Source organism: Podarcis cretensis (assembly GCF_951804945.1).
Source record: "Podarcis cretensis genome assembly, chromosome: 2".
NCBI lineage: Eukaryota > Metazoa > Chordata > Lepidosauria > Squamata > Lacertidae > Podarcis > Podarcis cretensis.
In genome coordinates, this window is record NC_137171.1 from 67275705 (window position 1) to 67298167 (window position 22463).

Consider the following 22463-nt stretch of genomic DNA (forward strand, 5'->3'; position numbering starts at 1 on the left):
GTATCTACTAGCAGAAATCTGGGTGGTTTGATCAAGGAAATCCAACTCCCAATTAATGTATACAGCAATAACCTTCCCCTAATTCACTAATTTAGAAAGCTGAAATGAAGAGAGCTTGAGGTACTCAGGAACAGATTTGAGTGAAGGACCTGAAGCTCAGCTGAGTTCTGGTGCTCCTACTGTACTCAGTAGCTATGCAGAGGCAACCTGTCCTTTAATTCTAATGTATAAATTTTGTACTGTACTCCATTTGGTTGATTGCAGGGTACTAGTAAAACACAAAGTAGCTTCCACAATCCTGTAGTATGCTCTCCTCTGCTCCAAATCAATCAACAAATGTTTGGCTGTCACGAAGCATGCCCATCAATAAATCACAGTTCAACACTGATGTTAACTCTTTACTAGAGAAATAAGATCTTCATAGACCTGGCTGGGTTTCAGTCCTAATGAGCACAGCAGCTCATGCCCTGAATCAGTTGCTGAGACTAAAAATCCCTATCTCTCCCCAGCTGTCTGTCTCCTCCTCTCTGGCTTCTTGCAAGCAATTGGAGACTGTGTCTGCGTGCAGCCTATCTTTGCTCCACCTGTTTTATCCCTCTCCTGGTTCTGGTAGTATGGAGCTTGCTGCAGCAGGAGGGAGAGGCACCTGTGACTCTTCACTAGCTTGACTCACCTCTGCCTCTTGACCTCCCTCCTCCCACTTGCCTGCTTCAGCTTCTGCCTCTAATTCTTGACTTCTCTCTGCCAGACTCTCCCAGCTCACTGAGCTTTGTTACCCCATCAGCTTCTGACTCCTCGTCTTCATAGTCTCTCCTCCTCCATGACCACTTTCCATCCCACCACCACTGCCTAGGTTTTGACCCTTCTTCCCTTGGTGGTTGCCTGGCTGGTTCCTCCCACCATTCATATTGTGTCCAACCAACCAATCATCATTTTATTTGTATGCTGCCTTTCCACAGTTAAAACAATGCTCAAAGCAGCTTACAATATGAAAAGATTTACATAATTACAAACATAGCAAAGTTGTCATAAAAATAAATGAAATACTGGCTGAGGTTTCAGTGTGGTATTGGGACTCATGACCTGCACTGGTCAAGGATCCTGTGTGAACAAGTATTTTATTTCCTTTTCTTAGTTTTATATGCCACCTTTCTTACATCACAGAACTCAGGGTGGTGTATGTTTGATTCCCTGAGGGTCTGCTTAGCTTCGAATCGACCCTTTTATTTAAAAAATGAAATGAAATAATGATTTAAAAATAGAAAACGTAGGTGTTAAATACCTGCTATTCTTAACATACCATATACACTTTTAAATGCCAGGAGTGGGTGTGCCAGATGGCTCCCTGAATTTTGTCAATCTCTTGACTATGAATTATATAGAAGAGGTCTCATTGTTTTCCACCTCTGCAAACAGAATGGTTGCTATAAGCGACAAAAGAGTATGCTGTAGCTAGCTCGTGTTTAAGATTATTTCATATGAACTTGGTTAGGCGCCACCCTGAAATCCCGCTACTCTTGAGCAGCAACGCCGCGTTCGAAGTGCGATTTTCCGCTTCTGGGCACTTCATTTGGGCTCACTGCGGATTCTAAGAAATGTTAGCGCAATTTTCCTTCGCACGACGTAAGACTTTCTTGCCATATATTATTGCATAGGCATTAAACGCCACTTCTGAGGAAGATCTGCAGAGAGAACCGTGCAAATCCGGCCAGCCAATGCAGCTTTTCTACGGGAACTCTGGACAGTGCAGGAAGTATTAAACGCGCGACGGGGTGTCGGGCGTTATTTCGGATTAACTAACGCCGAGTAAGGAGGGAGAAGCGAGGGAATAATGTTGCCTGCGTCGGCCAGCGCGGTGGGGGACAAGCGGCAACCGGCTGCAGCTACGACTTCCTAGGGCAGCCGATGGGTGAAAAGCCCAAAGGCGGTCGCCAGCCCCAGCGCAGGTGCTGGGAATCTCGCTCCTGGCTGTCTTCCGAGAGCGCCAAGCGGCGCTAAGAAAGGCGGGAAGACGCCTGCGGTGCTGGGGCGGCCCTTAGCGGCGAGAGCGAGGAGCTGCGGGCGGATCCCTTCCCCGCAGGGCCAGGGAGTCATGGAGGAGGCGGAGGAGGCCGGCGCAGGGCCCAGGCGCCGGCGCCGCAGCAGCTCGGAGCGCTCGCCCAGCCCCGGGCGCCTGGACGTGAGTTCGCCACGCTTCGACCCTCTGCTGGCGCTCTACTCGGAGCGCACGCCGCTGCCTTACCCGGCCGCGCCGCACTTCAACAACCTGGCCGAGTACGAGAGCTTCCAGCGCGGCCTGCTCCGCGCTCCGGGACGTCAGCGAGGGGCCGCCGGCCGCGGCAGCCGCCCAGCGGGGACCCGCGCCCGGAGCCGAGGCGCCCGGGCCCCCGCCGACCCCGAGCGCATCCAGCGTCTCCGCAGCCTCATGGTGGCCAAGGAGCCCGAGCGAGAAGAGGCCGAGCGGGCCAGGCAGCAGCGGGGCAGGAGGGCGCCTCGCAACGTGCTCACCAGGATGCCCGGTAAGGGGAGCTGGGCTGGCTTCTTTCTGAAGAGGAGCATATGCTGTGAACTTCTAGAAGTCGTTGGTCGGCAAGGGAGGGAAAGGCACTCTGCGTATGCTCAGAGACAGCCCTTTCTTATGACTGGAAAAGGCATTCCGGGGATGGAGCCTCGACGTTGAAAATGGGTCACTGGCTGGTAGCATTTCACAGGTTTATGGATGTGACAAGTACACCCGCCTGTGGCCCATGTGCACTGTGGTGCACCACGTCCCCCATGTGTTGGCTTGGCTTAGACCCACGTGTGTACGTGTTGCATGGTCTTGGCACAAGCACTGTGTACATACAGGCAAAACCGCAGAAATAAAAATCTGCATAGCACGCTGATTTCTTTATGTGTTAGTTGGCACTAGCCTGTGCTGCTATAGCAGTGTTTAAAAAGACACCATTTGGTGTTGTGAAACATACGTTTTAAAACACATGTGCATTCTGGAGTTCTGGCTGGGTATTTGTTGTTGTTGTGATTATTTTCTTATTAAATTCATTGGTTGCTTTTTTAGGCAGAGTAACTCAAAACGACCTGCAATATATGAAAGACCACCTGCATTGAAACTAGCCGAAAAGGGGGGGGGGCGTCCTAAAAGACATTGCTATTTTCAAAAGGCACGATTAAAACTCCATCTATGTGAGGCCATAGATAATTGAGAGCCGAAAGCATGGTTGTTGTTTTTTTAAAAAAAAAAAGTTTGTGGCTTCATTGTGGGAAGAATGTGTTTTCTTGATTTGGGTGTGTGTAGGCTGTAGAGAGGGGGTGAAGTGTTTGGAGTGATAAAAATATGATATATTTTGAGGCAAGAGATCATGGGTGTGGGCAAGAGGGAGAACTGAATAAAGAGGGAGTTCTGGAGAAGCTCTGCAGTGTGTGGGAAGGTAGGTGCTTTGATAAGAGATTAAGGTGTAAAAACACGTTAAGATTATTGGTGTAAGGAAATAGGACCTCTTGGTCTGATGTGGAATTTACTTGCTCATATACTACATTTATATCCTGCCTTTCCTCTGAGGATCACAAGATGGTGCATGTGGCTGTACTCCCTATTTAATTCTTGAAACAACCCTGAGAGAAACAACCCTGGGCCAAGGTCATGCAGGGAGCCTCATGGCTGAAGGGGAATATGAACCTGGATCCCCTCAAACAGTGTAACCACCACACCATGCTGGCTTAAATGTAATTGACATTAGGTTGATCGAAAATGGGTCATAAATGTTGTTCATAACTGGACGTGTGGACATTTAGTTCAGTATATTCCCTCAGGCTGAGTAACAACACGCAAAGAACATTTTGAAATACGTGTCTGCATAACCGTGTTGTTGAGTAACAAGGATGAGAGAACTTTCCATGGCGTTGGGGAACTCTCTGGCCAGAACAGTTGCTAAGGTATTGGGATGCATGAAATGTTGAGGTGTATTGCCTTAGGGATGTTGTCCATGGTGGATATTAGGCCTGGTACTGGTCAGAGCAGGGATGGAAAGCTCAGGTCCAGGGGCCTATAAGGCCCCTAGACCTTTCTGCCTGGCCCTCTGGGCTCTCCCCAGATACACCCCTCAATAGCTCTGGTTCACATCCTCCTTGGGTGTTTTTCATTGGTTTGGCTGTGTTGTTGAACTTCTATAATGCCTCCTGCTTGCCTGGGTGTAAGAGAGAGAAGGGTGTGTTGTATAGCACAAAGGTAATACTCAGATTCATTGCTCCACCCACTTTTGCATCGGGCCCCAACTACTGCTGGCAGGTGGCCCCCAGGAGGTTGCCTACTGGACAGGTTGATTTAGACATCAAAGGTCAGGTACTCTGTTCAGTTGCAAAGCAAGAGTGAATGCATCCTAAGGGCCTCAGCTCAGAGACAGCATGAAGTGAAGACACAATTCTCCTGCCGGGAGATGTAACCAATCAGGTACTTTCTGCAGCTTGCTGTGCCCCCATAGCAAACACATGTTTTTTCCCACATTCTGTGGCTTGACATGTATAATACAAAGCAGAAGCCCTGCATTTGGTGGCAGACAGGGGGTCTGTTGAGGTCACTTTTATCCCTCACTCCTCTTGCTTATTTTCTACTTACAGTATCGATTCAAGGAGAGACTAGCCTTTGAGGAAAGGCTCTTTTGCTTCTGAAAAATGCCACTGTCCTAGATAAAACAACAATATGTCCCGCTAGTTATAACAATGGTATGTCCTTTACATTGTTATAATCAAGGTTCTTAACTATCCGTCCTAGGGTTATAAATATAGTGCAGCGACTCGTGATAACATGATGATAGGCAAGTGAATCACAGCTTGAAGTGTGATGATGATTGTTCTGAGATTATGCACGAAATCCTTTTGCAAAACTCCCACTTATTTCAGTGGGATCGTGATTTCCATTGTGGTTTGGAATACCTGTACCGAGAGCCAGAAGACTGTCAGAAATAAAGTTTACATGCATCTTAATACAGTAATTAGATCTCAAGTCTTAATTGAACAAGTACAGTGTTGTTTGTTATTGATGCGATGAGTTTCCATTTTTCAGGCTAAAGAGTTGAAAAGGTTGACTAGTTAATTTCACTTAAATAGCAAATAGATGGTATTCCTAACCAAATGTAAAGTGATAACTATGTTCACTGCTTTGGGAACCTTAGGGCCAAAAAGCAGTATATAGGGTTGTATGCAGTTGTGTTCCTCCACACACAGAAGGCTTGTTGCTCCAGCAGAGAGACTTTGTGAACGGAGAGCGGAGTTTTTTCAAGTTGTTATTTTATCCTGTCTCAGGCATACAGCCTATTCCACCCCCCCCCCCAAAGACACTTTACAACAGTCTAATGTAGTTTGGCCTTAAATTACAAATTTCCATTGTCTTTAAGGTTTTCTTACATGCTGACTTGGTATGTGGCCCAGATGTTGTTGTACCATAAAACCTCTAATCTTCTTTCCTGACTGACTTTGGCTTGCTAGCCACTTGCTTATAAAGTAGATGGTTTTAGGAACAAATATGTGTTCTGTTTCCATATCCAACAAGTAAATAATAAACTGAGCATATATAACCATGGGCAGCAGCATTCATTGACCACATTCTGTCTACATTGGCCTTCTATAGCTGTTTGAGTGGAGCATCTGCCCAAGCTTTTCAACGTACAAGATAGGTTTACCTGTAGTGTTCAGGCCAGTTTTTGTTACAGCAATCTACTATTGGGTCACTGAATTGCTATCCATGCAGAGCTTATTTTATGCAGACTTAACTCATTGATGTCCACGGATCTAGCCATGCTATTTAAAGGACGTGTTACTTCTTTATTTTGCTTTTGTTTTCTCCAGTATGATTGGCGATAGATACATATAGGTTGTTTGGTACAGGCAATCCTTCCTAGCCAGAAAATACATGTGCCCCTTTTCTGAAAATCATATTTAATTTTGTTGATTACTGATAAAAAACCCAGTAATCAGTTGATTACTAATTTAAAAAAGGATTTACCAAGAAAGTACCAAGATTAGTTGTAGCTTCTTAAACTCAGACTATAGAATATCACAGAATTCTTGTATTCAGCCTCTTTCTGATCCTTCGTTAAGCTGCAAAGTCTGATTTGGATTCATTGATTCTGTTGTTGTTGTTGTTGTTTAGTCGTTTAGTCGTGTCCGACTCTTCGTGACCCCATGGACCAGAGAACGCCAGGCACTCCTGTCCTCCACTGCCCCCCGCAGCTTGGTCAGACTCATGCTGGTAACCTCGAAAACACTATCCAACCATCTCGTCCTCTGTCGCCCCCTTCTCCTTGTGCCCTCCATCTTTCCCAACATCAGGGTCTTCTCCAGGGAGTCTTCTCTTCTCATGAGGTGGCCAAAGTACTGGAGCCTCAGCTTCACAATCTGTCCTTCCAGTGAGCACTCAGGGCTGATTTCCTTCAGAATGGAGAGGTTTGATCTTCTTGCAGTCCATGGGACTCTCAAGAGTCTCCTCCAGCACCATAATTCAAAAGCATCAATTCTTCGGCGATCAGCCTTCTTTATGGTCCAGCTCTCACTTCCATACATCACTACTGGGAAAACCATAGCTTTAACTATACGGACCTTTGTTGGCAAGGTGATGTCTCTACTTCTCAAGATGCTGTCTAGGCCTGTCATTGCCCTTCTCCCAAGAAGCAGGCGTCTTTTAATTTCGTGGCTGCTGTCACCATCTGCAGTGATCATGGAGCCCAAGAAAGTAAAATCTCTCACTGCCTCCATTTCTTCCCCTTCTATTTGCCAGGAGGTGATGGGACCAGTAGCCATGATCTTCGTTTTTTTGATGTTGAGCTTCAGACCATATTTTGCACTCTCCTCTTTCACCCTCAATAAAAGGTTCTTTAATTCCTCCTCACTTTCTGCCATCAAGGTTGTGTCATCTGCATATCTGAGGTTGTTGATATTTCTTCCGGCAATCTTAATTCCGGCTAGGGATTCATCCAGCCCAGCCTTTCGCATGATGAATTCTGCATATAAGTTAAATAAGCAGGGAGACAAAATGCAGCCTTGTCGTACTCCTTTCCCAATTTTGAACCAGTCAGTTGTTCCATATCCAGTTCTAACTGTAGCTTCTTGTCCCACATAGAGATTTCTCAGGAGACAGATGAGGTGATCAGGCACTCCCATTTCTTTAAGAACTTGCCATAGTTTGCCATGGTCGACACAGTCAAAGGCTGTGATTCTGTAGCTGGAAGCATTACATTGATTCTGTAGCTGGAAGCATTACAGAGTTAATAAACCTTAATAAAACTCTGAAACTTCACGGGCTCCAAGACTGATAAAGCTACATAATCTGCATGGGAAGAGATCTTAAATTCCTTTCTTGTTTTTAAGCCTTGAATAACAATTATTTTCTCTGCTTTTGTGAAAGACCAAAGAATGATTGAAGAACCCAAATAATAGTGTGGTCTCTCCCATGCATAAAAATATAGCTGTTTAGCTGTTAAGAGAGAGAAGAGATTATGCTGATTCTTCAGCTCCCCAAAAGTCTTTACAGCACATGGATAAAGCTGGAGAGCTAGAAAGTGATAGTGCCAGAAAGGATCTTCCTATGGTGAGTAATTCTTCCCTGGCACATAATGTTTAGAAGCCATTGTTGCTTGGGGCTCAGTCATCATGCTGTGAGTAGTGGGTCTCTACGCTGCTTAGAGAAGCCATAAGGGATATGGAGTGAAGATCTGCAATCCTATGACCTAGCTCCATGCTGTAAAGTGATCCTAACGTTAGAGCCTGGATGGGGATTGCTGAAGCAGGGAAACGGATACTGCTTACGGTATATCTCAAAAGGACTGTAATATTTGTAAAGATCCTAAATCCAGGAGTAGCCAATGTGGTTCCCGCCAGATGTTTAAGGCTACAGTTCCCATTAGCTCCAGTCTTGGTCAGTCATCAGGAATGGTGGAAATTGTAGCCCTATGGAGAGAGCACCATGTTGGTTACCCCTACTTTGAATCTTGCCGTCTTTCAGGGTCACTCTCAATTTCACTTACTAATGGAAACATTAGTTTTGAGTTGATATTTTGTGAGGACAATTCTAGTATGCATGCCAGTTTGCAACATGCTATAATCCAAGGTGTCAGTGTCATCATTTAATTTTTTATAGGTCAGGGTTTTTTGCCTTGCTTATAAGCATAAATAAGGCATTAGTACTGTCCCATTCGGTTGGATGTCTGGCATTTATGTTTACATGTCTGGCATTGACATTTACATAGTTTGCTTATCCAGAAGATTTGGTCCGCAAGACGAAGAATGCTAGATAAGCTACTTTGTTACTACACTGGCTTATGTTTGAATGGCTTGGATACAGAGATGCAGAAAGCTTGTTGCACTCATGGGAGGGCTGTTCTTGACACAGCAGAAGAGTGTTGCGCAATAAAAATTATCCACAATCTAGAGGAGCTATGGTGTTTCTGTGAACTCCTCTTAAGACTTTTCTATGGCTTTTTGGTGTTTATATATCACAGCCTGCGTCCTCCCTATGTTTCTTGACCTATAATTTAACACCCTGAACTATGCTGGTACTGCAGTGTGTCCAGACTCCTATTGTTTGCGCAAGAGTTCATGGAATACATTTGTACCTTGGTTCTCAAACGGAATCCGTTCCGGAAGTCCATTCGACTTCTGAAAACATTCGAAAACCAACCCATGGCTTTCTGTACTCAATCGGAAGCCATGGAAGCCCCATTAGATGTTTGGCTTCCAAAAATAATTCGCAGACCGGAACAGTCACTTCCAGGTTTGTGGTGTTTGGGAGCCAAAACGTTGGAGCACTAAGCTGTTCGAAAACCAAGGTACGACTGTAGTACTAACATTTTTTTTGCTTTCTATTTAGGATTATTTGAATCTCTGTGTGTGTTTTACTTAGAAGACGTTTTTCATACCTTACTGCCGCTTACACACACACACACACACACACACACATTTAAGCTAACTATGAAAGCATCAGAAAAAGCCATAAAAAACACAAGGCAAAGCCATTAAAATAACAGCCATTTAAAAGAGTCTCAGGCATTGTTAAATCAGTGGAAAGCAGGATGAACTTGACCTGATGCTTTTGCATATTTGTCTAGCGGGGTGACCAAAATTTGGGTGTTACCACTGAAAAGACCTTCCCTCTTGTAACCAGGCACTTACCCTCCAAAGGCAGATGTTCATGGAGAAGGGCCTTTGAGGCTGATTTTAAAGAATGCCATTATTTAGATGGCCAGGTCCCAGGCTCCCAGACTGTTTAGGGCTTTAAAGGTTGAAAGTCAACATTTTAAACTGAATCCAGAAATAGACAAGTAGCCACTGCAGCTCTTTTAAACATGTTCTGATACGTTTTTGTTGTCGGTCTTGTAGTCCCATTAAGGCAAGTGGCTACTATGTGTGCTTATAGTTGCCCATCAAACTATGGGGTACAGATCATTTTCTTGTATAAATTAAGCCACAGGAACCATGCTGATGATTGGCACTTTGTTACAGAGGCAGTGATTATCTACTAAAAATATTTATGTTGTATGGTGACAACCCCCAGTAGCCTTTTAATTATCCTTTAGAATTGGGGTATTAAACACATACTTTACATTGGGGGGAAAAATCCATTTTGAACTATTAGGGATGTAATTACGGCCTCCTAGATTGCACAAATGATTGACAATGCATCTGCATTGCTTTTAAGCCACAGAAAAATAATAGCTACATGCAGAGCATAATAGTTTTGATGTTCACAGAATGGTTATGTGCTGCCAAGACAAATCTAACACAGGGTTTTTCCTCCTCTGGAGAAATCATCATCAGAGTGTAGAAGCATCTCTTTGTATTTGGTGGTGATAGGGTTGGGGAACTGTGCCAGCTGGATATGATTGATAAGAGGGTGAATAGGCCATTTAGTGCCATTAGGATGGGATCAGAGTGCTTTATTAGCAAAATATTCCACAGGTAAGCATTCCTGAAAACACACAGGACTAAAGAACAAACTGATATGTGCAAGAGTTGTGAAACCTTGGTCATTTTCTACAAGTCTTACGCTTTGAGCCCATGGAGCTCAGTGTTCAGAATAAGACAAGACTGACCTTGCAGACACTGGTTCTGCTTTAAATAAGCCTGAGTTCCACTTTATATTACTTACTGGGATTTTGTGGGATGTAAATCTTAATAGCTAGGTGAGGTTGACCAATTTTGCTTATACAGTGGTACCTCAGTTTACGAACTTAATTCGTTCCGGAGGTCCGTTTGTAACCTGAAACCGTTCTTAACCTGAGGCACGCTTTCCCTGATGGGGCCTCTTACTGCCGGCACGCAATTTCCGTTCTCATCCTGGGGCAGAGTTGACAACCCAGAGCAACTACTTTCAGGTTAGCGGAGTTTGTAAACCAAAGTGTCTGTAACCCGAGGTACCACTGTATGCTGTTACTATGACATAAGAAAACTGAAGTCTTCAGTAGTGTTATAAAGCGTAGCTAAATTTGTTATTCCTTAACTGCATTCAGACATGACACTTTAAAGACTAACTTGTTTTATCATGGCAAAAGTGAAAAGTAGTTAAAGAATATTGGTGCAAACAGGTCAGATTTGTTTCTTAGATCTTCCCCAAAGCAAGTTGTAGACTAGAGTAAGGATGGGGAACCTATGACCCTTCAGATGTAGTTGGACTCTCAACTTCCATCAGACTCAGCCAAGATGGCTAATGGCTGAGGATAATGGAAGGGCCAAAGCTTTCCTATTCCTGCTGTACAGGAATCTAGTTAAGACATTGCAGCTGAGTGGATACTTGGTATGAGTGTATAAATTTGTGACATTTTCCCTAAGCAGAGTTCACTGTAATGCTTTGATTTAAAACAGTGAATGGTTTTGTTTTATTCTCCATGGCATTTATTTCAGTAAAAAGTAATGGCAGTTTACATTTATTCTAGTTCATGAAGGCAGTCCGCTTGGGGAGCTTCACCGATGCGTCCGTGATGGTGTAAAAGTCAACGTCCACGTCCGAACTTTCAAAGGACTTCGTGGAGTCTGCAGTGGGTTCTTGGTTGCATTTGACAAGTTCTGGAATATGGTAAGGATTGTCACCCTCTTTCTATGATTTTACAGCTAATTACCAATTGGCAAAGGGTTACTTCAATCAGATGGCATGTTCAGCAAAAGAGGTAAGGACGATCCTCTAGTTTTCAAGTAGAAGTGAGTCTTAGCTCTTATCTGGTCAGTTCAAGGCAAGGCTTCATCAGTGGAACAGTCTTGCACCCTGTTAATCAGAGAGTGTTCAGAGTCTTGTCTTCAGTTAACACAAGCTGAGCTAATTGTGTTAGATTTTTCTCACTTACCTTCCTGTTTCTCTCTCTTGTTTTATACCCCCCATTTCCCCCCCTGCAAGATCTTTCCCACCTCCTTTACTTTTTTGTTACATGTTATGGTTGCTAAGTGAAAGATGCACATAAAATGTCTTTGAAAATGTATGGGTGAAAGCAGAAATCTCCCTAAAATATGCAACAAAAGCCCTAGCAGGCATCTGTTTCACTGGAACCCCAAGTCGTCTGGCATTAAGGTTCCCCCCCCCCCCGCCATTCTCTTGACCTCTCTCCCACATGCACAGCAGTTTGTCATCTTTTTGTTAAGGTTCCTTCCATGTTATGCTAAATCTGCAAGGGCTTTTTAGTTTAGTTCAAACTGGATGCTGATGAGTCAGAATTACGACATGAGCTGAATGTGCCACCCATTTAGAGTGTTAGCTGCAAGAGTAAGCACAAAGCTTGATACAGAAGCAGAGAAATTTTTTTACTTGCATCACCAGGCCAGAATCCTAACCAAACTGACTAGACCTTCAGAAGAACAGGGAAGGGCAATAGGCAAGTGGCTGCGCCCTCTAAAGCAGCCCCCCCCCAAAAAAAACCTCTTCAAAAGGCAGAAGTTCAAAAGGAGGAGCCCCAATGCACAGGGCTTTCATTCATATGGAGAAGTCTGTGTGCACAGACTCCTCTTGTGCTGAACCCTGGAACTTGGAAGCGTGGAGCCCCTGGGGATGTTAGGGCTGGGGCAGGCGGGCAGGCATGCAAAGCACTTCTGAAAAGGGCTAAGGAGAAGATGAAAAGAAATGTGCAAACATTTTGTAATTGTAATTCTGCAGGTATCCTATTTAAATTTGTGCTTTCTTCCGTTTTTCTTTAAAAAATAATAATTGTAAGCAGTGATTTTATATATAAAAAAAACAAAACGGAAAGGCTTAAATTATTGGAGTAATGTGTAAGCTGGATAATTCTAATTCCTAATTCTCTGCACCCAGGCCTCAAAAGTTACATTACAAAAATGCCATGTACAGCCACAGCCTGCCTTGATATTTTCTTTCTGCTTCCCTTGCCCTAGGCCCTGACAGACGTAGATGAGACATATCGAAAACCTGTGCTGGGTAAAGCTTTCTATGTAGAGCCACAGTTGACTCTCACCAGGGTAAGTAGCCATTCTCCCGCTTGTCTCTTGTTCTGGGCCAGCCCTGCCGTTAGGCAGAGTGACAGCAAAGATCCCCTGTGTTGCAAACAGAAAAATCTGGCAACCTAAAAGCAACACGGCAGGCTAATAATTTGATTACACTTCATATAGCTACTAAATTGTATCTTCATTCAGAGCCACTAATTAGTAGTGAAAGCTGAACCATTGTAACCTATGTACCCTCTTGGACCTCTTATTTGCTGAGGAAGAAAGTTTGAAACAGTCGGTTATCCAGGAAGGACAGTCCTGCTACTGCCTCTGGAGCATCAACTTCTTTCAGCGTGTTCACTGCTAAATATATGACTAAGTCGTGGATATAACCAGGTGCATCCGTGCTGTGGTTGGGACTTTATACTTATTTTGGAAGGCATGTTGCCTCAAGCTTGAATCGTTCTCTGTTTGATACACCGTTGAAAAAATCCTCTACTTTGGGAAATTCTCTGAAGTCACATTAGTTGGTGTTACCTTGTATATATTGTATGCCACTTGACTCTGAATGAAGATACAATTTTGTAGCTATATAAAGTGTTGTAATCAAACTATTGGCCTGCCTTGTTGCTTTTAGGTTGCCAGAGTAGGCAGAGTGAGGCAGCAGATATGGAGGAGAAGAGAATGGTGACAAGGTGTTGGAAGAGAGAGCTGTGTGTGCCACACCATGGCCTACCCAAGCTAGCCTGCTAATTTCCATTCCAGCTGGATTCTGTACATGGAATGGGGGGGGGGGCACCATCTTGTTCTTTGCCTCAGACAGCAAAATGTCTTGGCCCAGCCTTGTAGTTGGCTGGTGCAAGTACACTAAAGTTAAGCCTATAAGCTCAATTTCCCACATACTAAGGGTGTATTTTATTTCAAAACAGACTTAAGGTTAAGCTGGAGGGCTAGCTCATTTCTTAATGTTAGGTAAATGGATAGAGCAGCAAAAGTGGGCCCCGTTCCCACTTTCCAGTCCTTACCTTGTAAAGAACTTATAAAGTTGCTGGCCAAAGGTAGAGATTTCTTTTTCCAAAACCTTTATCTTTTGGCGCACTTGGCAACATTAATCCACTCTTTCATAAAATGTTAACAAGGTGGCTTACAACATATGGAACGCAATAAAAGCAAACTATAAATATCTACAAAACATAATTAAAAACATTTGATACTGGATGTGTTTTGCAAGCTTCAGTTATAGGTGGCAGACAGTGTAATTTTTTTTTACTTGCAACTGGTATACACGTGCTTGATGGCTTAGGACTTGTTGCTTTGCAACCTGCTTCCTTGGGAAACACTGTTAAAGGGAGAGGAAACTTCCGTCTATGGTTATGCCCTTGATATCCTTTTCACATGGGCAGCTTCCTAAAATGATGAGCATCCATGTGTGAGTTCTCCATTAGCAATTGCTCTTCATGACCAGTGGTCAGTAGATTTATCCAGCAAAATGTATCCACTAGTACCACTTACTGTTTAACATTTATTCAATGCCAGCAATGAACTAGGCTCTATTCACACAACAGACTGAAATGATGCAGTCCTTGTCCTAGAAGGGTTACAGCTCAAATCAGATTGATCTATTGCTTTAGTCCCAGGATTTAACAGAGCAGTACAAAGTCATGGCAGTGGCATTTGTCACAAAGCCAAATCTGCTATGTGTACATGCGTGAAGTGCGTTAGTCATACACACAGAAAACGTGGAAGCTGGATAACGCCATAACTGCTAAATAAGTAATCTCCTTAGCATTAGAGTGCTTACAATTTGTATTATCCAGCCAACAGAAAGTGCTGTACATGAAAAGCATTGCTGTGTATTTTTCCTCTTGCAAAAAAATCCCCCACCTTCTAGCTTGGCCCTCCGTGGTGGGCCATATGCTTTCAGATTACAGAATGAGATGACAGCTTTCATGACATATTTGTTTCCTCCCACCCCCTGTAGCTGTTTGACAGACTCAAGCTGCAAGAGTCCCTGGTTAAAAAGGACGTTTCAAAGATGGCTGCTGATCTGCCAGCTCTTCCATGTGATCCTAGGACACTTCGGTGGAAGTCCGAGTCAGGTCGGAGGAGGTCAGAAGAACGAGGGGCAAAGAAGCGCTCGAGCAAAGAGAGGACACGGAGCTCTAGCTTGCCTCGAACTTATGGGAAAGAGATTGAGCTGTCTGGCAGAATCTCCCAAACAGAGGGGACGAGTGCAGGTGGCACAAGAGGTCGATCACGGAAAAAGCGGAGGCCCAAAGTGGATTACCAGCAAGTTTTCACACGGCACATAAACCAGATTTTTATTCGAGGGGAGAATGTCTTGCTTGTTCATCTAGCCCATTGATCTGATTGCCATTACTCAGCCAGCAGCATGAACAGTGGTGGCAGCTGCATGCTACTTTGTGAAATGTTTTGTAACTTCTTCTCTTCCTCTGACTAAAAGGGAGGGAGGCAAGAGCATCTTGAGCCAGCTACCAGCTGGTTTGGACTAAACTTTGGCCAAGGAAGCTGCTGCCTCCACAAAGAGACAGATCTCCTAAGTCCTTGAACTGTGGAACTTCCAGAATTTGTGGGGCAAGTATTGCTGTATATTAAAAACCCATGTGGTCTGAAAGTAGCTCTGTTTTTGCTACGTGGCTGCAAAAGAAGCAGAGTATGCCATTGACCTTGGTACTTCATTGTGGAATGCTAGTAATTTGAAATCATGGAAAATCACGATTATAAAAAATGGCAATGGAATTCAGAGCGTGTGAAAAGGAGGAATGGCTTTAGGTATGGACTTGTTTGGATCTTATCTCTCCCTCCTCCTAATAGCATGCATGGGTGGGGGAGGTATTCCAGAGTTGAACCACAGTGCCCTCTGGTGTCCAAGCTTGTGTCTTGAACAAAAAGGGAATGGAAACTGAATCAAGTGGTTATTTGCTGATGGGATGCCTTTTCTCTCTAACTCATTTGTGATCAAAGGCAGTATTTGGCCTTTTCTTCAATATTTACACAGCCTATGCTCTTAAAACCATCTTCCCCTGCTTCCCCCACCCCACCCTGCGCCACCAGCAAACAGTGAATGTAGCTAACTATGTAACTTCTCTACCTGGAGCTTGTTTAAATGTATGTATTGTAAAATGGGTTGGAACAACCCAGAAATTGCAATCCAGGTTTTTATTTTATTTTATTGTTCATTTCATCCATTTGTGTGTTGCAGCAGTAAAGACTTAAGGCGATGTACATAAGTTGCTTAAAATAGAGAAGATGGTGTTTTATGCTTAGGCACAGTTATACATTATAGAAGTGGCAGATTTCCCTGATGGTGATTGAAGAGAATAATTTGCTTGTGATACCTGCAAGCGTAGTCCTGATTGCTTCTAGGTTCTGAATGACATGCCTCTAATGCTAGTTTGATTGTTCCTGAGAAGCATGTTTTAAGACTACTGAAAAGTATGCATGGTGATTATTTAGAAAATCAGTATTATTAACTGTTTCCCCCCTTATGATTCAGTAATCATCAGAAGAAGCTGTGCAACATGTTGTAACAATACATATATATATATATATATATATATAAAGTGTCTGCCAAGAGAGATTTTATGGTGCTGTATAATAGTGCCCTCTGTTTACAGTGAGTGTGTGTATGTAGCACTCCAATAGCTGGACTTTGCTGCCATTGCTTGTGTTGGAATGCAATTACTATTGTATTGGGAGGCATTTTAAAAGTCTCTGTAGAATTATTAAGCTCAAAAACACAGATTTCTAACTCAAAACATATAGGTTACATTTTGTAAGTCAGTTCTGATTTTCTAGAATAACCTGACAATCTTCTAATGATTGGCGTTTTCCACCATCGATAGTAAAATTGCATGTAGTTTGTAATTATCATTTTTTTCAGGCTTAAAAAAACTATTCATGGGTGGAGCTCAGTTTCTTTCCTCTTATTTCTCCAGCCGAGTTGTGGGCTGCAAAATGGGATGGGTAGGCTCAAGTAGGGTAGGTTTCAAGGTGGGGAGGGCAGATGATTGTTCCAACTTTTGTGTTTGGAGGCAACCATTTTCCCCCCCACAGTGCCTTGAAATTTGCAGAGTCGTGGCATCATTTGGGATTCACAGGATCTTTTTGTAGAAAGGAAGGAAGGAAATCTTCTGCTGCTAATGATGAGCCCTCTCCCAAATCCTCTGTTGAATTATTCCCCTTCAGAAAATATTTGGTGAAGTGGTCCCAATTTGGAGGCGCTCTGAATGTCATGCTCACCCCTGAAAACTGAGGCTGCAGTTTGAAAAGGAAGGCCAGTGTGGAGAAGAGGGGCTTCTTAACCCTTTTTGTTCATGTTGTTTTTTTCTGGGGAGTCCCAAAACTTTTCTCAGTGGAGAGTAAAGCAATCTTCAGTGGAGAAAACAGCATGAGGAGAAAGGGTTGTGCCCCCCAGCCCGCCTGCTTCAAATTGTGTGAAAAAGAAGCATGGAATGATCCACTGTGTGAAGTTCTGCCCTGAGTATTGGGAGGTTCAAGGAATTAGCCATTTTATTGTCAGCCTAGTACAGCTCAAGACGACAGACTGAAAGGAAGGTACAAGAGCTAGGAAAGGAAAAGGAGCCAAACTTGGAGTTCACCCGCCATTTGCTATGTTTAGCATAACCTCTTGACCTGATGTGTAACTTCCCCACTGAGTGGGAATGGGATATGCAAAATGTCTTGGATGATGTTATATTTCCCCCTGGTTATTCTTTGCCATGCTGCAATTTAAAATGCATGTCACAAACATGTTTTTCACTCTTTCGCCCTCCTTGCTTCAAAAAGAAACCCAGGGACATGAAATACTAGTTTCTGAATTTCCTTAGCAGCCTGCCTTTTGCCCTTTCCAGTTTGATTTTCCCCAGTCACCTTTGGCTGCAAAGGCTATCACAAAAATGATCCTAAGAGATTCTTGTGGCTGGATTTAACGGGTTTTGTGTCTGTTCTTGATTCTTCCTCTGTGGCTCTTTTCTCCTCAAAGTACAGTTTCTTGACTCTGCGCTCCAGATAGTTTTCTTTTAGCTTAAAAAGTTCACCTAGACACCTCTCCCTTTATTATATATATATCTCCCACATTTTCTATTTTGGGGGGTGGGTAGGCTTCATATGTCTGTTCTTGAGATGCCTGCCCTTTCACATTCTACTTCGCTAAGGTTAGGCCCCCAAATACAAATTTAAGTGGACCATCAAATTTTGTTTTTTGCTTTTTCCTGAATGATCTTTCCCTTCACTGGTCTTTATCCATATTCTTTGGAAGGTCAAATGCTTTCATAAGCCTGCCTCTGTAAGTTTACTACCTCATGCTTCAGTGTTTAAATTGCTACTGCTTTTGTCTTCCAGAATCCTTTTCACAAATTTGTCTGTGGTCCCATATCCACTGTCAACTTCACAAGACTCTCTTTTGAATTCTTAAAAATATCTTCGGACTCTTACTGACTTGCACGTTTTCTATTGTTACTTGAAGCCTCTAGATCAAAGGTGCTAAGCTTAATTTCCAAGCTGTTGTTTTGGAGTTGCAATTCGCCTTGTATAAGTAGTACTTATGGAAGCATATCTGCCTATCTTACTAATCTTCCCACACCTCACAAATTAACTCAGGATGGATGGATGGATGTATTTATTGATTGATTGATTGATTGATTGATTGGCAAGAAATTGAGTTTCTCACTAGAATTCCTATCCTGTCTTGGCACTTGGTTTCTTTGCAAAGTGTAGGTGTCAAACGTAAAGTGCCCCTGCTCTCCAAAGATAGTAACTTCATAAATTTGAGACAAAGCCACTATATAGACCTGATGAGTAAGGCACGAGTGTCTGGAAAGGGGGACGTTTTCATATTCTTCATCAGCTTTCCTCTTCCAGATTTTTCTGTTAGTTTCTTGCCTAATTGATATGAAACACATAACTCTCCAATTCAATCCAACATTTTTAAAAAAAGAAAACAGCAAGTTATGGAGAATCAAAACCAAAAAGGTCTGTGTGGCCACATTTTACTTAGCAAATATGACATTTGAAAACTCTGTACCCATGTGTGAGTCACCCAGGTGTTTGTAGCATTTCCATACCAGTGATGTGACAAATGTTCAGCTGTAGAACACTACCACAAATATGCAAAGTGGTTGTTTTTTTAGACTTCCATGTAGAGGTTTCAGTATTTAAACCCTCGGTTACTGTGCGACAGGTGGTGTTTGTTCCATCACTGCGGCAAGAAAATTACATGTACTCAGCCTTCCCTTGCTTTTCAACTTTTGTGAAGAGTTGGCAAACCTGCAAATGCAGGTATGTGTGGCTCTGAAGGTTGCAACTATGTTATTGGCAGGCAGAATGGAGGTCTCAAAGCCGAACTTTTTCCTGCTGCAGACTTGCTGCCATTGGGGAAATTTTTGTGTAAAGAGAGAAAATACCCAGAGAGAGAAAATAATTCCTATATTGCTTTGACAATTTTTGTCTCAATATGAGTTCAATAGTGCCTATTTACACTTCCATCAGTAAGAATCTGCTATGTGTCAAAACTCGTTACTCATTCCACGCAGCTCAAAGCATACTCTGGGAGTGGTAGAAACATATTTTAATTCTGTTTTCCCAGTTTGCAACAGAATTCCTGTTGGGGATGAAGATGCAGAGAATTACATTTCTATTCAGCACTAGGAATACACCAGTGCCTTGTTGAAGCTCTTCCTCAAAATGGATGTCAGAGGCCTACTTTAGTGGAGGAGTAATGTGAATAACTTGTCTCTTGATGTATACAAGCCCGTTTTAGATGTCTCTGAAAAGAGCTATTGCTCTTGGCTGTCAGAGGTGAAAGCCTGTCATGAAAGAGAAAAAGGCTTATCATGTTTCTGGATGCCTGCTTTATTAGCTTCACAACAAGGAATAGGATTAGTACACCTGAGACTCTGTCAGACTTGTATTCGTTTAGAGTGAAAAGTAGTTTGATCAGGTTGTGTACAAACATAGCTAGTCTGTTTCTTCCCTTTTCTCTCAGAAGATTGAAGCTTTCCCTCAGGAGAAGGAGGGGGGGGACCCTGAAAGCCGCTCCAGGCTCCTTTCGCAATTATGTTTGATTTTCACTACTTCAGAGCAAAGTGCAGCTGTATCCTAGTATCATCTCCTTGGTAAGATCAGTTTTAGGCTGAGAAACAAACAACCAGAAATACTTGTCCAACCTCTCTTGGCATTGTTAGGAATTTCTTCAGCTGACTGCTGTACTGATACATTCCCGGCTTCAGCGTTTAAAGCTTAGATAAGTGAACCTGAACTACATTACAAATTGGTTTAAGTGGCCTGGTCTCCCCACTGAACCTTGGGAACTGTAGTTTGGTGATTTCATAGTTCAAAGTGAACTTCAGTTCACAAGGTTCCTTGCTCAAAAACCATAGCAGGCTCAAAATTGATTTAAATTTGTAGTGCAGGTATACTTTTAGCCTCAATCACTGGGTTTGATTCTTCTATGCCTTTGCTTTCTGTGTCTATTTTCCCTCTGAGACTGTTCCCATTTGTAAATAAAGGGGTAACGTTTGCATTTTTTGTATAATGTAAAATGTAAAAAATAATACAGTAAAAATACCTATTACACACCCTTTTTGTCAGGCATTAGCTCTCTAGCTTTGCAACTCAACAGATCAGAACGGATAGATATATGGCATATAATACACACAAAAATACTCTGAACTAAACCCCGGTTTAGTTGCAAGTACCCACCAGAGTACTTCGGACTGGAAGGAACATGCAAGCTGTTTAATCTGTCTTCCTGTTTTATTTCTGAGAAGAAATTGCTGCTACGAACCTAAAAATGAATGTACAGTTTATTTATTTATTTTTGCTTGATGGATTTAGATTTCTGTATACAAAAGAGTTCAACCTCTAAGGCAATAAATATATTGATGTAACATAGACTGCTTCAGAGTTATTTCTTGCAGGCTAACTATTAGGACAATTTATATATGGCACAATTTATATACTGACAATTTTGATGCCAGGAATATTTACACACTTGGTTTATTACGTTGTAGGTTATTGCAGAAAAACAATCCAAAATAAGCTGCTGAGAAGCTGATAAAAACAGCAGTTGCCTTAAAACCATCCACCATCACCCCACAGCAGGAGAATACAATCACCTTGAGGCCAAAGGCTGGACTTTTTCTTATTTTTATTTTTTGAAGGGGAGGAGGAATCTTAGCAAAATAGACTCCACTGCTAAGGTTAGCTATTCCTTTATGGTTGTGAGTTGTTTATTCATTGCAGAATTGGGAAGGGTGTGCTTCTGCATTTCAGAGGTGTGTATTTGTGAGATCCCCTTCTGAACTGAGGTGAAAGTTTTCGTTTGGGAATAAATGGATTTATTCATAGTTTAATGTAGAAGATTAACTGTGAACTGTCATGATGAGTTTATACCGGGAGATGCCATGTATCTGCAGGGAGACTGAGCAGCAGTTATTGCGATGTGTCCAACTGGGGGATATGGCCCACGTACTTGAGCCAAGGCATCAGAATCTGATCAATTTTAGTTGGTTGACTGTAGGCCAGTAAGGCTGCAGAATTCCACCCAAATTGAAATTATTAGCAGGGGGTAGGTGGGGGCCTTCTGAGAGAATAAAAGGCTGGGATCTGGTCAAGAAGGGACAGGGGAAAGTGTGTGTGGTTGTTGTTCATCTGCTGGAAGTTGAGTCACACAGCGGACACCTGGGGACTTAAGGAGAGGCTTGGAGTGGCTTGTGAAACCTGAGAGGATCTGAGAGCTGAAATCACTGGCTAGAGCTGTGGAAGAAGAATGGCGGGGAAGCGAGGCAGCATTCAGAAGAGTTCTGCCCTCAAGAATCAGCAGCATTATGGGGAAACTGAGGTAACAACAGTTTCTGGGCAGGGGGGCGGGGGAAGGCTGCAGAAGTCCTGAAAAAAACTTGAGACTCAACAGGGAAGTGTTCATGGACTTAACTGAAGACTGCAAGTGTGCTCAGTCGATGAGAATTAACTGAGGAAGAGTGACATCGGGAAAATTAGCTTTGGGTTTGAATACAGGTAGGACCAAGCTCACACGATTACGGAAAGGAATCCTATGTTGTATTTGCTATTTCATTTAAAGTGGCAGCGTAACAGTGTAAACATTCTTATTTAAAGCAATTCTAAGGAAGCGAAGCTGGTTAAGGAACCAGGCATACATACAAATATCACTATTTATATTTTACTAATATAATTGACTTGGTGTTTTTTTTTACCTCATGGTTGGACCTCTGTGCTGTTTTGTCCTACTCCTAACCACGGCCAGTGGTTCTTAAACTGAGGTAGAAAATAGATGGCATTCAGATACATGGTGGCCGCAGTACTAAAGGGTTAGGAAATGAAGGAATGTGGCATAGCTAAGGGGAAAAGCTAATGTGTGAGAGGCATCCCTCCATAATAATAAAAGGGGCAGTGAAAGGATGCTCATAGGCTTGTAAGGAACTAGAATATCTTTGCATCCTTCTGCTGAAGTTACGCCGCTGTGATAGGAGATGGTAGAAAGTAGTGCCAGACCCAGTCATGTGCCAAGCATGCAGGAGGAGGAGGAGGTAGGCTGCCTTTTCCGCTTGGGACTTTTGTGCTTGTGTATAGAAAACCTATATATAAAGTAACCCAAGTTAGATTCGGAATAGTTCCTGTCATAGCAAAATGTGAGGTGACAAAGGACAAGTGAAGTCAAAAAGACCAAGCAGGCGGAAAAGCCCTTGCTTTTTTCCCTTGTTGCTTCCAGATGGAAATGAAGCCTTGTTTTTCAAAGCCGTTATCTCTTTTCCTACACTTACATCGCTTTATCTTTGGTGTTTTTCACAAGAGCACTTTTATGTTCTTTGCTGAACCCTCTGAATATTCTTCCTGCTGCCCGTTAGCAAGCAGCACAATCTATTAACAATGTGTTGTTGTTTTACCATTTTACTTCATCTGTAAACTCATGCTGATTTGGGGAATTTTTAAAAAAACTCTGCATACTCTTGTATAGAAAAGTGTCTGAGTAATATGTATACAAATATTATGGGTTGTATTCAATGTAGCAC

The 22463-nt window shown here is 42.8% G+C and overlaps 1 protein-coding gene across 1 annotated transcript; it reads left to right on the forward strand.

Annotated features, from left to right (window-relative positions):
* The first annotated feature begins 1217 nt into the window (after window positions 1–1217).
* On the forward strand, window positions 1218–20325 carry LSM11 (LSM11, U7 small nuclear RNA associated). The gene is given in 6 exon segments (XM_079964279.1): window positions 1218–2331; window positions 2333–2385; window positions 2388–2519; window positions 10920–11059; window positions 12361–12444; window positions 14393–20325. Coding segments are annotated over 6 exon segments (1032 nt in total). The 5' UTR covers window positions 1218–2092; the 3' UTR covers window positions 14777–20325.
* The last annotated feature ends 2138 nt before the right edge of the window (window positions 20326–22463 follow it).